Source organism: Dendrobates tinctorius, unplaced genomic scaffold (genome assembly GCF_039654945.1).
Source record: "Dendrobates tinctorius isolate UK_male_01 unplaced genomic scaffold, ASM3965494v1 ptg000011l, whole genome shotgun sequence".
Lineage (NCBI taxonomy): Eukaryota > Metazoa > Chordata > Amphibia > Anura > Dendrobatidae > Dendrobates > Dendrobates tinctorius.
Genome location: NW_027361679.1, coordinates 9,618,351 through 9,633,761, shown reverse-complemented (window position 1 = coordinate 9,633,761; position 15,411 = coordinate 9,618,351). Strand labels below are relative to the sequence as shown.

At 42.0% G+C, this 15,411-nt stretch overlaps 1 protein-coding gene across 1 annotated transcript in view; it reads right to left on the bottom strand.

The window, feature by feature from the left end:
- STPG2 (sperm tail PG-rich repeat containing 2) overlaps positions 1 to 15,411 on the bottom strand; it is an 867,800-nt gene that overhangs the window by 417,308 nt on the left and 435,081 nt on the right. The window contains exon 10 of the mRNA XM_073589766.1: positions 12,119 to 12,211. Coding sequence (XP_073445867.1) covers positions 12,119 to 12,211 — 93 coding nt within the window. The remainder of the gene's footprint in view (positions 1 to 12,118; positions 12,212 to 15,411) is intronic.

Sequence of the window (15,411 nt, the reverse complement as noted above, 5' to 3'; positions counted from 1 at the left end):
AGCTCCAGGCTAGTTCAAAGAATTGTTATCAACTGTTGCATATGGCTGTGCCAGAGATAATTTCTGACTTTTTCACATAATGTATTTGCTTGGATGTACATTTTGGTTTATTCACTTACATTCATGCATAACAAAAAAAAACGGTTTCTTAAGTTTAGTTAAGCTTATAGCTTGAGAATTAATTTATTGCATTTTCCAGAACTCCAATGGCGGGGGCAACACACACTTTTTCCGAAAGGAACACATACACAAAAAAAAAATCACAGTCCATTAGGGAACATAGCGCTACATGGCAATCGCTTTACAAATCACAATTATATATCTTTTACATGATTATAGTGTCGTTTTAGTCCAAGTTCTTCACAAGGTGGACAGAGGGGAAATCATGCAGTCTCAATGAGGGCAGTAAAAACAGGCTGTAGGAAAGGGAGAGAGCACATGAAGAGGCAATAGGTGCAGGATAGAAGCTGTGATGATACTTGAGCTAATGATGATAGCACTAACTTGATTACACATACATACCTCACTTTCCAGCCTACATTGCTGGAGGGACATTCCCACAAGACAAAAATTAATAATTTGTATTACACTGCATGTCAAGGCGATGGGGAAGGGGTCTGAAATTATGAAAGGAATGAAGGTTGTGGGCTGAAACTTTATGCAATTTTATTACCTAAAAGTGACCACTAGCATATGTAGAATATTTTTTTCTATGCCAACGGTGTCCATAGAATTAACTCATGTAAAAAACCACTAACAATCTGTAGATATGGGGTTAATCTGCAGGAAAATAGCTGTGTGACTGCCACATTAAAAGCCCAGATGCTGGGAGGAAATTAACTTTACTCCTCCTGGCAGCCTCCAGCTTTTAGTCATAGAGGCAAAGCTGGTGCAGTTTCAGTCACTGCTCAGTACAAAGTAAGCAGCGGCTGTAACACTGCCCAGGTACTAAATGAAAGGTGGCCCTGCATAGCTTCAGAATGCTATAACCTGAAGATTAACCCAATATGTGGAGGTTAATAGTATTTTTTACATGACTGGGTTCCTTTAATATGTTTGCAAAAAAGTAGAACATAAGTAGCAGTGTATTTCTCACTATATGTATCACTTTTTGCAGCTGTTTCTTTTTCTTTCCATTGGTGTTCCTTAATTCTGACAGCAAATTAATAGGAAATTGACAGCGGATACATGCTGCCCGATTTAGAAGCAACATGTTTTAGGTCCTCTCCAGCAGGGTGTGACCTGTCACTACAAGGGAGAGGGTGGGAATAAGCCGCCAGGGACACGCCTGTACGACTGTGGCTGAATGTTTTTCTCTGAAATGCTACAGCATTGCAGAGTTAAACATATATGGCTGAAATCATCAATGTTTGAGGCATGCTGCCTGTGGATCATGCAGCAAATACTGTATCATCTGCTAGGTTCCCCATTAGTGTTTAAAACATACTTGGTGTTTGCTAGAGAGGAACAAACCTTTTGAAATACAAATTCACCAGGTTTAGTAAATCATTCCAAAAATTTGGTTTGCGACAAATACATTTGATCTGAATCATAGGTACCCCAATTGCCGTGAAAAGATGTATATAACACACTGAAATCTAGTAGAATTGTATCTAACCCCTTTCAATCTCTTAGTAATATCAAAATGAACTCCATAGAAATAGATGGTAATCCAGTAATAACCACCAATCTGTTCAATAAAATAGGTCACTGACAGACTTTATGGTTTTCTTTTTATTAAAACTGGTCCAAATATTATCCCTCTTAATTATTTGTGATGAGGCAGACCATTCTGTGTAGAATACTGTCAGAGGTAACACCATCCTGCTATGACTAAGACATATATTGTGCCATGTTTTCCATAACAACCTCTGTTCTATTTCCACCTGTAACACGGCAGGGGTCAGGTTCACATGAAGGGGCGTGACTAAGCGACTTCCTGGTTATCGCTAGAGCCTGTGATGGTGAGGATAAACTTGGCCACAAGTAGTCGCCAGGTATTACTCCAGGGCAGCACACGGAACTTCAGCAGCTGAGCAGAGAGTCAGAGGAACAGGTACACAGTAGAGGAAAGCACAGCCAAAAAGTGGTTATACTGTCCATGGTCGGCGCAAGCAGCACATGTTCAGAAGGTATAGATGAGGTCAGTAGCAGAGAGGTCAGGTATGATGGGAAAACTAGCTAGGTCAGTAACAGGAAACAGAATATAGGGACTAGCATGAACCTGGACTACAAGGTAGGAACCAAATGCTCGGGCAAGGAGTGATGGGAAGAGCTTCCTAATATAATGCCTTCTCACATGAGGTAGGCCAGGGAGCCAAATCTCTGCAGGACACATCAGGGTTAAATTCCTGAAGAGACCAGCCACACGACCCCAAGACCAAATGGAAACACCATGATGTAGCAGTGGTGCAGAGGAGTGCTGCAAGACGCAAACCTCAGCAAGCGACCTGACGCTAGGAAATGCTGTGTGGTAATCATAGTAAGTAGAAGACAAAAAAACGGGGGCACCTCCAAACAATTTAAAGAGATCCAACCTAGACCTATAATGCTACATATGATTATCAAAGAAGAGAAAAGAAATAGGCCACAAACAGGGGATCACCCTAGATAGGAAGTAACATATACAATACTCATTTTATTGAACACAGAAAACAGACACTGAAAATATAAAAGCATTAAAAATGGTCACACATGTGACACATACAGAAAATTGCACTATGCTCGTAATAGAGCAACCCACCTGCAAACACACACAACCCCACCGGGAATAGTGTCTATAACCCTAGGTCCATGTAAACATGATGACAATAGAAAGGTATGTAAACCCACAAATGGGAGTGATAAACCATACATGAGTCAAAAAGGACAACAATACATGATCAAAAATAGAAAATGAATGGCTAACCCAAGAAGGAGAGTAAAATCTGATAACATGAGGCACAATACACAAATAGCATAGCCCCAAGAGTATCTTGACCAACTGGGGTACAAGGGAAACAGTGTAATACAAACTAAATAGAATTCCTATAATGGTACCACAGCCTAGAGTTAAGCATATAAACAGTAAATGAATGGCCAAAATTATCCAAGCCAATAGGGGCTAGAGGGGGTTAAATACACTAAGAAATTCTTGTGACCACCCTCAATAGTTGACACACATGAATATCAGCAAAATACAAAACCCATGTGGAGTGGAGCAGGCAGAAAGAAGGACCCGACGCGTGTCGCCACTCTAGGTGGCTTTGTCAGGGGTACCACCTGTCAGTCAGCTGTGTCAATATATATGGTTACCTGATTATTGAGTGGGGAACAGCTGCGCCTGCTACCATACCATAGCGAGATTGATATCAGGATACACCTGAAGACCGACGGCCAGCCAGTGCTCCATAACTATAATTGTCTGCCCATGACGCTGGCGTGTGACTTAACAGAGAGTACTAGAGTGTGTGGATTGTGCAGGCGCCGGCGTCTGAGAGCCCAGATGCGCGCCATAGATACAGGAGGTGAAGGAGATTAAAATCACTACTGCGCAGACACTTAGAGTCCAGACGTGCGCAGTAGATACAGGAAGTGAAGGAGATCAACATCGCTACTGCGCAGGCACTTAGAGTCACATACCCGGCATGATCCTAAAGAGTTTACCAATCGGTTGCTATAGCGATCAACTAAACGAAAGGAGATCGTTTTTTACTGCGCAGGTGCTTGTAGTCAAAGGAAGGACATGATTGGACGTTATCCTATTATCAGTTCTGCTGCTGCAGCAGCTATTTAGTAGGCACAAAAAGAGAGTAAGAACTCTATCATTAATGCACAAGAACTTATAATAATAAAGCAAGCTGGACCATAAATAATTAGCCGCTCAATAATAATCAATTATATAGGCGAGAATCGAGCGCTACTGCGCAGATGTTTAAAATCAGCCAGGTAGGCTAGATAAGCGCGATCCTAGAGAACTTACAGATCAGTTGCTTATAGTGATCAACTAGATAGACAAAAACCAGTTACTGCTGTACAGGCACTCATAGTCAAAAAAGGAGGACAAGAATGGAAATTGTGTGATTATCAGTACTACTGCTGTAGAAGCTAGTTGTGTAAGCACACATCACAAAATGAAAAGAGTAAAAACTCAATATTCATTAATGCACAAACATTTACAATAGTAAGACCAACAGGACCATAGATGGTTAACAACTCAATTGTTGCAATAGTCACTTAAATAGGAGGAAGACGGGCGTTACTGTACACACGCTTATGATAACCCAAGTAAACGGAATTTAAGCGCTACAAAAAAGGCTCTGATAGAGACAAAAAATATATATATAACAATGGTAGCTAATGTCTCATTCTGCTATAGCAGCTAATTGTGTACATGCACATAGCAGGTAAAAAGAGAAAAAGAGCTCAGTATCATTAGTGCACAGACGTATAAAATCGTAGTATGTCCAACTAAGCCTCAGAGAGTTCACGGCTCAATTGCTATAGTAATAAATCATAAGGGCAGTGGCCACTGCGCAGGTGCTTATAGTAAAAAAAAAGACCAAGCACCCGCTATCTTACTCACAGCTCTGTTGCTCTAATAGTTAGCCAAGTGGGCGGTAGTTGGAAAAATCATCCAGATACCAAACATGCAGCTAGTCCCCACAGACGCCAGTACAGAACACTAAAAATTACTATAATTAGTCAAAGATATAGGCCAAAGGACATCCACTCATAACTGACTGGACAACGCCAGTGTCATGATCCAGCGTGGATCTGACAGTTTAAATGGATAAGTGAACTTTTTTTCCTTTGGCTAGGTGCCAAAGTGATGTGATTGCCCCCGGTGGCCATTAGAATTATTACACGTGGTGTCGTTCATTCTAAGTTGCTCCAGTGGTGGTGAGTGGTAGTGCACTTCAGTTTCTTTGGTTTAGTGCACGTAATTATAATTCAGGTGTGAGGCTCTATAAAAGAGAGCCAGGTGTGTTCAATCACTGTTGGTGATATTGTGTGTTAGTCATTCACAAGGAAGCCTGGGTGAAAGAAGGAGCTGAACATGAGTCCTGCGCAGCCAAGCCAGAGGGGACGAGTGGCAGCTATGTGGTCTGCAGGAAGGGCTGGCATGGCGTGGTGGAGTCTCAGTTTACGGTGTCAGCAGGAGGTGCTTGCATGGCTTGGTGGAGTGGCGATGATGGTGAGAGTTGCACTCAGCATGCTGGACTTGGTTGCTGAAAACTGGACTCAAGCATGCTGGACTTTTTGGCAGAAGCTGGACTTATCTTGGGGATTCTGTTTACTGGGCAGCTGCAACTGGTGGTGGACTCTGCTCCAAGGCTGCACTGTGGTGAAGGATCCAGTTATGGTGATGGATCCGGGTGGAGGAGAAGATACAGGTGGTGGGCTCTGTTGCTAGGAGCGTACGCAACAGAGCAAAGCTAAGTGGTGTTTCCCCTGTATTGTCATTTTCCCTCATGTGTGTTTAGTGCAGTGGTGGGATTAGTTTCCGCACCGACCAATTCCCTAGTGAGGGCTTAGGTTCAGGGCGAGCTAGGGTTTTTAGGTTCCTGTGCGTCGCCCGGTGTGGAACCGGCATAGGGAACGTTAGGAGTGCAGGGACACTGGTTCAGGGGAGTTCAGGAGGTCTCCACTTCCCTATTCCCTATTGCAGGGCCCACCATTGTTAATGTTACCCAGGTTCCCCCTTTATTATTTAAATTTACCTTACTGGAGGCAGGGTTTCCAGACTACTGTATGTATAACGTGTAATACCTAAATTCGCCAGTTGGAGGCAGCGTATCCAGCTGCACGTTTTATTATTTAAATTTGCCCCACTGGAGGCGCTATATCCAAGGTCACGGGTGTCTTATGGGTGCGCCTTGTGGTACTCGCTGCGTCCAGACACACGTGACTGTGACAGACAGACTTCCAAATAACAGTGTAATAATGACATGTATGGAGAGTAGTCTAACAGTCCAGAGGTCCAGATGGTGATAATGTACAAAACAAAAAACTAAATAAAAAAATATATACGAATGGTACTCACTTTGAAAATTGAGCTATTTAATTGGAAATAACCAATTACGAGCCCCATAGGAGCATAGATGGGATGATAGAGAGTCCCCAATAAAGGGAACCCCAGTGTTATGGTTATGGTCAATTGTGCTTATACAAGCACAAATTCCAAAAAGATGTGTACTATAACATCATCTGGGTCTCAGTCACAGACAGGCACCAAAAAAACAAAAAAATTGATAGCATGTAGTCCGGCACCATGACCAGACATATGGCAGTCATATTGCACCACAAAAATCCCTAGCAAACATAATTAGAAAGAAATTAAAATCAATCAAATCAAATTTATTATCGCCAAGTACATATTACATATATACAAGGAATTCTTTGTGGCAAAGAGGCAACATAATATATAACAACAGATACAACAAGTAACATCTAACAAGACAGATACAGTATATAGTCTACACATGACGATTTAATTGTTGAACAGAGAGTGGATAGAAGCTGTTCATATGGCGGTTGGTGCTGCATTTGGGGACACTGAAGCGACGTCCTGAAGGGAGTAGTTGGAATGAGGAGTGTCCCGGGTGAGAGGGATCGGATGAAATTTTCAATGCGTGGGATCGAATACTCTTATCATAAAGATCCTGGATTTTAGGCAGGGGGGAACCTATAATTCTCTCTGCTGTTCTGAAAGTCCTTTGTAAGCGGAGTTTGTCATGCGCAGTGGCTCCCCCATACCAGACTATCAGACAGGAACAAATCACAGATCTGATGACAGCATTAAAGAATAAGATCAGCAGATTCTTAGACAAACCATATCTTTTCAGCTGACGCAGGAAGAACATCCTCTGTTGTGCTTTTCTTATAACAGCATCCACGTTTTTCCCCCATTTAAACCCGCAAATAGGCCAAATAAGGCCATATCAAGGATGGTATAAAGACCAATTTAATACAGGTTGATAGTACCCATAGGAAAAATAGAGCCCAATAAGGTATGTTGATCCCTATGAACTCTAAAAGAGGTCATACCTGTCTTTAGTCAGAATGAAAGAGCACAACAGCAAGAGGGCGAGTGTGACCACAATAATCTATAATTTTTAATTATTCATGTGCGCCCTCAGCAATGGGAAACACAGTGGGAGAACAAAGGTGGCCCCCAGGTAACAAACATATGCTCCCTGGAAAGACTATAAAAACACTCAAGGTATAAACACCTCAATAAGGGGATTGTATCCCCTCTTCTTTAGGCCAGCTTGATGAAGAAACCGCTCAATAATCACTAGGGTGTAGATGCTCCCAAGACCTCTCGTCAGGACCGAAACACCTCTAATCAACTAGATAGAAGGTCCTCCCCTGAACCTCCTTGGAATCCAGGCTGCCCTTTACCTCAAACATGTCAGAAGGACCCTCAAGAAAAGGTGTAGATGTCGGAGTAAGAGGCTTGGAGAAATGGCTAAGGACCATCGGTTTAAGGAGAGTGACATGGAGGAAATTGGGGATCCATAGATTGCCGGGAACTGAAGTCTGAGAACTTTGCATGGACCAAGGTAGCAGGGAACAAACTTGTACGAGGGCACCTTCAGGAGAATATTCCAGAATGACAACCAAACTATCTAAAGGTTGATACAGAGGCAGCAAAGCTCTCTTCTTGTCGGCATGACTCCTCATCCGAGACACTCCCTTAAGGAGAGAAGCCTGCATCCACTGCCAGATCTGTAGGAAGTCGCCGTACGAGGCATCAGTTGCTGGAACCCCCAGAAGAAGTAGACATAGGAGAATGTAGATGAGGATGCTGGGAGTATACCAAGTATAATGGAGATGCTGAAGAAGACCCCCAACTTGCTTATTGTAGGAAAATTCCATCCAGGGGAGTGATTACACCCAGTCATCCTGACGGACAGAGATGAAGTGGCAAAGCTAGCTCTCGAGGATCTGGTTTACCCGTTCCACCTGCCCATTGTCTGTGGATGGTATGTGGACCCTGATGATGGGGCCATGATAGAACTGAAGCAAACTTCTCTGGTTACATTTCAAAACCTTGATTGGATACAATGCAGCCTTGGAAAGGCAAGACATTTTTTTCAAATACACATTTGGACAATTTGGCAAATTGTTCTCCCACAGACGCTGCAGAACGTGGAGAACATGCTGCCTGTGGAAAAAAAGATCAGGGAAGAATATCAGGATATCATCCAAATACACAAACATGGAAACATAGAGGAGATCCTAAAAGATATCATTAAAGAACTCCTGAAACACGGCTATTGCATTACACAGTCCAAAGGGTATTATGAGAATCTTAGATATTAAAGGCCGTTTTCAATTTGTCGCATGTACAAATCAAGTTGTAATCCCCTCAGAGATCGAATTTAGATAAGATTTTAGCTCCACGGATTCAGTGAAAATAGCTCAGAAATCAAAGGCAGGGGGCATAGAGAACCATTCTTCTTAGTCACGAAAAAGATGCTGACTTTGTCCGGAGAACATGATTTATGGATGAATCCCTTGGCTAAGTTCTCCTGGATGTATTCTGACATGGTTCAAGTCTCAGGTAGAGATAGGGGATAATCCTGCCCCTAGGGTAGTGAAAAAGATTGATGGGACAGCCATAAGGTCTTTGGGGTGACAGGACCTCAGCCTTCTTTTGACAGAAGATGTCTGAAAAGGCACAATATTGAATGGGTAATGAAGCAAGGTTTGAAGGCACAAGAGGCGGAGTCATGGGCGTAACCTTGGCCAGTCAGTTGGAAGCACAGTGCAGTCCTAGATGAAGTACCTGATTGGAGGACCAGTCAATAACCTGCATGTGTAGACACAGCCATGGAAGCTGCGGGACAACAGATCTGAATAGCATGAGAAGGAGATCCTCTCGGTATGCAGTGCATCAAACCACAGTGTAACTGGCTGTGTAATGAAAGAAATAGGTTCAGCCAGGAGTTGTCCGTGTATGGAGGCAACAGTCATAGGATGATCCAGCTGTTGTCTAGGGAGCTGAAGTTGACGATCAGATCCAGATGAATTAAGTGGCCCACTGTGCTGGAATCCAGATGGGCAGGGACTTTGAGGGATCTCTCCTTCAAGTCAAGATAACTTCAGACATCAGTCTTGGAGAGCATTCACTCTCACCTGGGGTCGTCTCTCTTGCCAACCCTAGATGCTGGAGTTTCCAGATTTGACTGGGCACTGGTAAACAAAATGTCCCTTGCCTACACAATATATACAAATGTTCTTTCTGTGCCTCTGCTGTTGTTCTTGTACAGAAAGCATGGTGTGCTCAACCTGGATTGATTCAGAAGTCGGTGGTGACAATTGCAGTGGCAAACCAGTCCAAGATTTGGAGCCAGTCTGGGGGAGTCCTCTGGAGATGCTGTAGCTTGTTCCATAGCTTGCTTATGGAAGCGGAGCTCAATCCTGGTGGCCAGGTGTATCATGATGTCCGTCAGCTCATCCTTAATTTGGCAGGAGAGACCATGCCAGAAGGTTGTCACAACAATTTCTTATTTTCAAGTCACTCCACCACAAAGGTGCAGAAGCATAAGGCATACTGGGCAACGGAATCCGTGCTTTACCTTAGATTCAGTAGAGACAAGGCAGCAGAGGAGGTATAGCCTGGAACCGCAAAAACCGCAAGGAACATCTTCAGGAGCTTTTAAACATTACAGGTCTAAGCACCACCATGCTCCCAAATAGAATTTGCCCAGGTCAGGGCATAACCAGACAGCAAAGAAATCATAAATGCTATCTTAGTCTTGTCTGCTGGAAAGTGATGACTGTGGAGTGTAAAATGAATCTTACATTGGTTAATGAAACTGCAGCTCTCTTTAGGGTCTCCATCAAACCAGAATTGGAGTGGAAGCTGGAGCTTAGCCATTCTACCGGAAACCAAACCAACAGGCGCATACCTCGTAGAGGTTGATGGTCCGGACGTGACTGGACAGACATTTGCACGTTTGCAGTGGACATAGTGGTGGACAGACCCTGCAGCTGAGTTACCACCATACTGATGGCCTGCATCAACTGGTCTTGATGCCATGATGAGAGCAGATTTTCTCGAATAGCACTTGTACTTTGGGTCCCTGGGTTCAAAAGTATCAGTGGGATCCATGGCTCGAACATCCTGTAACACCTGCGGGTGTGGATCCACGGCACCAAGGGCCGGGCTCACCCTGGAGGGGCATGACTAAGCAACTACCTGGTTTTCACTAGAGCCTCTGGTGATGAGGTTAGGCTTGGCCGCAGGTAGCCGTCATATACCAGTCCAGTATAGTACTCAGACTCAGGTCTGTAGCAGCTGACTGCATGGTCAGAGGCTTGAGCACAAGGAACAGGAGGGCATGAGGTCCAAGGTCGGGGCAGGCAGCACAGAATCAGAAGGTATAGCTGAGGTCAAGAGCAGAGAGGTCAGGCAGGATGGGAAAACTAGTTGGGTTGGTAAGAGGATGCGAATACAGGGATGAGCATGAACATGGACTACAAGCAAGGAGTGATGGGAGGAATTTCCTAATATAATGCTTGGTGGCATGAGATCAGCCAGGGGGCCAGATCTCTGCAGGACACAGCAAGGTTAAATTTCTGCAGAGCTATCGACCACTCCCCCTGACCAAATGGAAAAACCATGCTGTTGCAGCTCAGCAGAGGAGTGCTGCAAGAAGCAAATCTCAGTAAGTTGACCTGATGCAAGGAGATGCCACATGGTGACCATGATGAGTAGGGTGGCGCTAAGGAGGCACACAAGTTACTGCCATACCACCACCAATATGATTGCCATAGCCAAATTAGGCTACTTATGGCTTGGGTTTGGTAGTATTTCCTATAGAGCTGGTGCCAGTGGTGGTGGGGGTGATGTGTCTGCTGCCACTGGTGGCTCCCACATTGTTAGCCATAGTATGTTGTTTTTTTTTGTTTTTTTACACTACCTTTTCAATTGCCATTTTTACCATACATTTTGTACATTATAATTAACTAGTAACAATCTTTTCATTTCCAATTATTCAACCATTGCCAAAAGGGACCTAAAAAGAAATGCTAAGTAGGTAGATACATGTACTGAAATCAAAATGTGGCAGTGGGCCATAGTAGAAAAATGGTGTGTATGGTTGCCAAACTTGACTAGTAAAACAGGAGTGCAGAACAGGCATGAGTAGTTCAATGTCTAAATTTAAAAAAAAAAGTTATCTTTTTTTTAACAAAATTCAACTCCTTTCCCATAAATTTAAATATAATGAGTGCTATGTAGATAAAATACCAAAAAGCCAGCACTTACATCAGTGCTTTACTGTTGTGATATTTACAGATGTAAAATTTGACTACTAAAACAGATATGCAAGAAAAATAATAATTTTTGCACTGCAGTACAAGCTGTCAATAGAAGAAGCAGCAAAATGGAAAAATCCAGAATCCGCAGGAAACTAGGTAAATATATTAAAACATCATTTTATTAGCAACATAGTTAAAAAAGAGAAAAATTAAAAATCAGAACAAACAAAAAGAATGAAAGGACAAGGATTTACGTGCTTCGAGCATAACAGCTCTTAGTCCTGACTAAGAGCGGTTATGTTTGAAATGCATTGCCCTGTATCCTTTTATTCTCTTTGCATGTTCTGATTTTTATTTTTTTTCTTCTTTACCTATGTTGCTAATAAAATAATGTATTAATATACTAACCTTGTTTCCTGTGAATGCTGGATTTTTCCATTTTGCTGCTCTATCTACACCTAGTAGTTGGTCTGGAGCCCCCGTGCATCGCAAATTGATTCAAGGCAATTTTCAACAGTTGGTGAGCCGATATACAACTTTTCTATTTTTTGTCAATAGAAGTTCTGGCGCATGCTTACAGATGACACGTAACTTCTATGTACATGCCCCCTATGAGGAAAGACAATAGCTCCTTAGTTGTAAATGAGTTCATTTTATCCTTGTAGTAATACTTTCAGTAAGGCAGCCTTGATTAACTCCATATCAGCAGGTAAATAGCATTTCTCAAGGTGACAGGTTCCATTTACGAAGAGGTTTATGGGTAGTGAACACTTTAACTGTCCATTAATGATAACTAATAAAATAATATGACATAAACCGATGTAAATGATGTGAGTAAATGGTTGTAATGGAAATACCCTACCTTTACAGTTATTTGGGTGCTCAGCCTCTCTGTTGCTGATGAAAATACAGAAGAGTTTTGACGCTTGTATGGCTCTTCAATCCGATCCTTAATCTATATCATTTAAAGAAAGGTAAAATAATTATAACGTGTACAGATGAAAAAGTGAGATCAACAACACATACAATTGCATATCTAAAGAGCAGCGCTGTTCGCATACTGACCTTTAGTCTGGAAAGTCACCATATGAATAATAGAAAATATGTAATGGACAAGGCAACACAGTATAATTTTGTTTTGCAATTTCTCATAATGAGACATGTACAGTAAATTGTACGTTATAGTGACAGAATCATAGTCAGAGAACAGAACAAGACTTCCTGCAAGGTGTGTACATTTTGCGGTTCCAAGGTTTTATTAAACAGATGCATAATTCTATTTAGCCATGGAAAATAAATCTTAGATAGTCACTGTTGTTTCAAAATACTTTGCATAAATCAATGATACAGTTGAATATAATAAACTTTGTAATACAGTGGGGAAAAAAAGTATTTAGTCAGTCAGCAATAGTGCAAGTTCCACCACTTAAAAAGATGAGAGGCATCTGTAATTTACATCATAGGTAGACCTCAACTATGGGAGACAAACTGAGAAAAAAAAATCCAGAAAATCACATTGTCTGTTTTTTTTTCATTTTATTTGCATATTATGGTGGAAAATAAGTATTTGGTCAGAAACAAGCAATCAAGATTTCTGGCTCTCACAGACCTGTAACTTCTTCTTTAAGAGTCTCCTCTTTCTTCCACTCATTACCTGTAGTAATGGCACCTGTTTAAACTTGTTATCAGTATAAAAAGACACCTGTGCACACCCTCAAACAGTCTGACTCCAAACTCCACTATGGTGAAGACCAAAGAGCTGTCAAAGGACACCAGAAACAAAATTGTAGCCCTGCACCAGGCTGGGAAGACTGAATCTGCAATAGCCAACCAGCTTGGAGTGAAGAAATCAACTGTGGGAGCAATAATTAGAAAATGGAAGACATACAAGGCCACAGATAATCTCCCTCGATCTGGTGCTCCACGCAAAATCCCACCCCGTGGGGTCAGAATGATCACAAGAACGGTGAGCAAAAATCCCAGAACCACGCTTGGGGACCTAGTGAATGAACTGCAGAGAGCTGGGACCAATGTAACAAGGCCTACCATAAGTAACACACTACGCCACCATGGACTCAGATCCTGCAGTGCCAGACGTGTCCCACTGCTTAAGCCTGTACATGTCCGGGCCCGTCTGAAGTTTGCTAGAGAGCATTTGGATGATCCAGAGGAGTTTTGGGAGAACGTCCTATGGTCTGATGAAACCAAACTGGAACTGTTTGGTAGAAACACAACTTGTCGTGTTTGGAGGAAAAAGAATACTGAGTTGCATCCATCAAACACCATACCTACTGTAAAGCATGGTGGTGGAAACATCATGCTTTGGGGCTGTTTCTCTGCAAAGGGGCCAGGACGACTGATTCGGGTACATGAAAGAATGAATGGGGCCATGTATCGTGAGATTTTGAGTGCAAACCTCCTTCCATCAGCAAGGGCATTGAAGATGAAACGTGGCTGGGTCTTTCAACATGACAATGATCCAAAGCACACCGCCAGGGCAACGAAGGAGTGGCTTCGTAAGAAGCATTTCAAGGTCCTGGAGTGGCCTAGCCAGTCTCCAGATCTCAACCCTATAGAAAACCTTTGGAGGGAGTTGAAAGTCCGTGTTGCCAAGCGAAAAGCCAAAAACATCACTGCTCTAGAGGAGATCTGCATGGAGGAATGGGCCAACATACCAACAACAGTGTGTGGCAACCTTGTGAAGACTTACAGAAAACGTTTGACCTCTGTCATTGCCAACAAAGGATATATCACAAAGTATTGAGATGAAATTTTGTTTCTGACCAAATACTTATTTTCCACCATAATATGCAAATAAAATGAAAAAAAAACAGACAATGTGATTTTCTGTATTTTTTTTTCTCAGTTTGTCTCCCATAGTTGAGGTCTACCTATGATGTAAATTACAGACGCCTCTCATCTTTTTAAGTGGTGAAACTTGCACTATTGCTGACTGACTAAATACTTTTTTTCCCCACTGTATATCTTACAGAAATATGCTTATGATTCACTTCTTCCCTTACCCTGCTTCCTGAACTTACCATGCACCAGAAATAACTTCTCAAATTCGTCAAAACAGCAAGGTGCCAGGTTCCACCTTATAATATCCTCTATGGGGAGGGGGAGAAAGAGTGAGGTGCCCATAGCACAAGAAGACACAACCATATGGAGCTGCAGCTTTAACCCCTTTACCCCCCCAGGGTGGTTTGCATGTTAATGACCAGAACAATTTTTACAATTCTGACCACTGTCCCTTTATGAGGTAGTAACTCTGAAATGCTTCCATGGATCCTGGTGATTCTGATTTTATTTTCTCGTGACTTATTGTACTTCATGATAGTGGTAAAATTTCTTTGAGATGACTTGCGTTTATTTGTGAAAAAAATGGAAATTTGGTGAAAATTTTGAAAATTTTGCAATTTCCCAACTTTGAATTTTCATGCATTTAAATCACAGAGATATGTCACACAAAATACTTAATAAATAACATTTCCCACATGTCTACTTTCATCTGCACAGTTTTGGAACCAAATTTTTTTTGTTAGGAAGTTATAAGGCTTAAAAGTTGACCAGCAATTTCTAATTTTTACAACACCATTTTTTTTTAGGAACCACATCAAATTTGAAGTCACTTTGAGGCATCTATATGATAGAAAATACCCAAAAGTCACACCATTCTAAAAACTGCACCCCTCAAGATGCTCAAACCCACATTCAAGAAGTTTATTAACCCTTTACATGCTTCACAGGAATTTTTAGAATGTTTAAAAAAAAATAATATTTAACTTTTTTCACAAAACATTTACTTCAGATCCAATTTGTTTCATTTTATCAAGGGTAACAGGAGAAATTGGACCCCAAAAGTTATTGTACAGCTTGTCCTGAGTATGCTGATATCCTATATATGCAGGTAAAACCACTGTTTGGACACATGACAGAGCTCAGAAGGGAAGGAGCGCCGTTTGACTTTTCAATGCAAAATTGGCTGGAATTAAGATCAGACGCCATGTCGCATTTGGAAAGCCCCTGATGTGCCTAAACATTGAAAAAACCCCACAAGTTACACCATTTTGGAAAGTAGACCCCCTAAGATGCGTGGTGAGCACTTTGAACCCCCAAGTGCTTCACAGAAGTTTATAATGCAGAGCCGTAAAT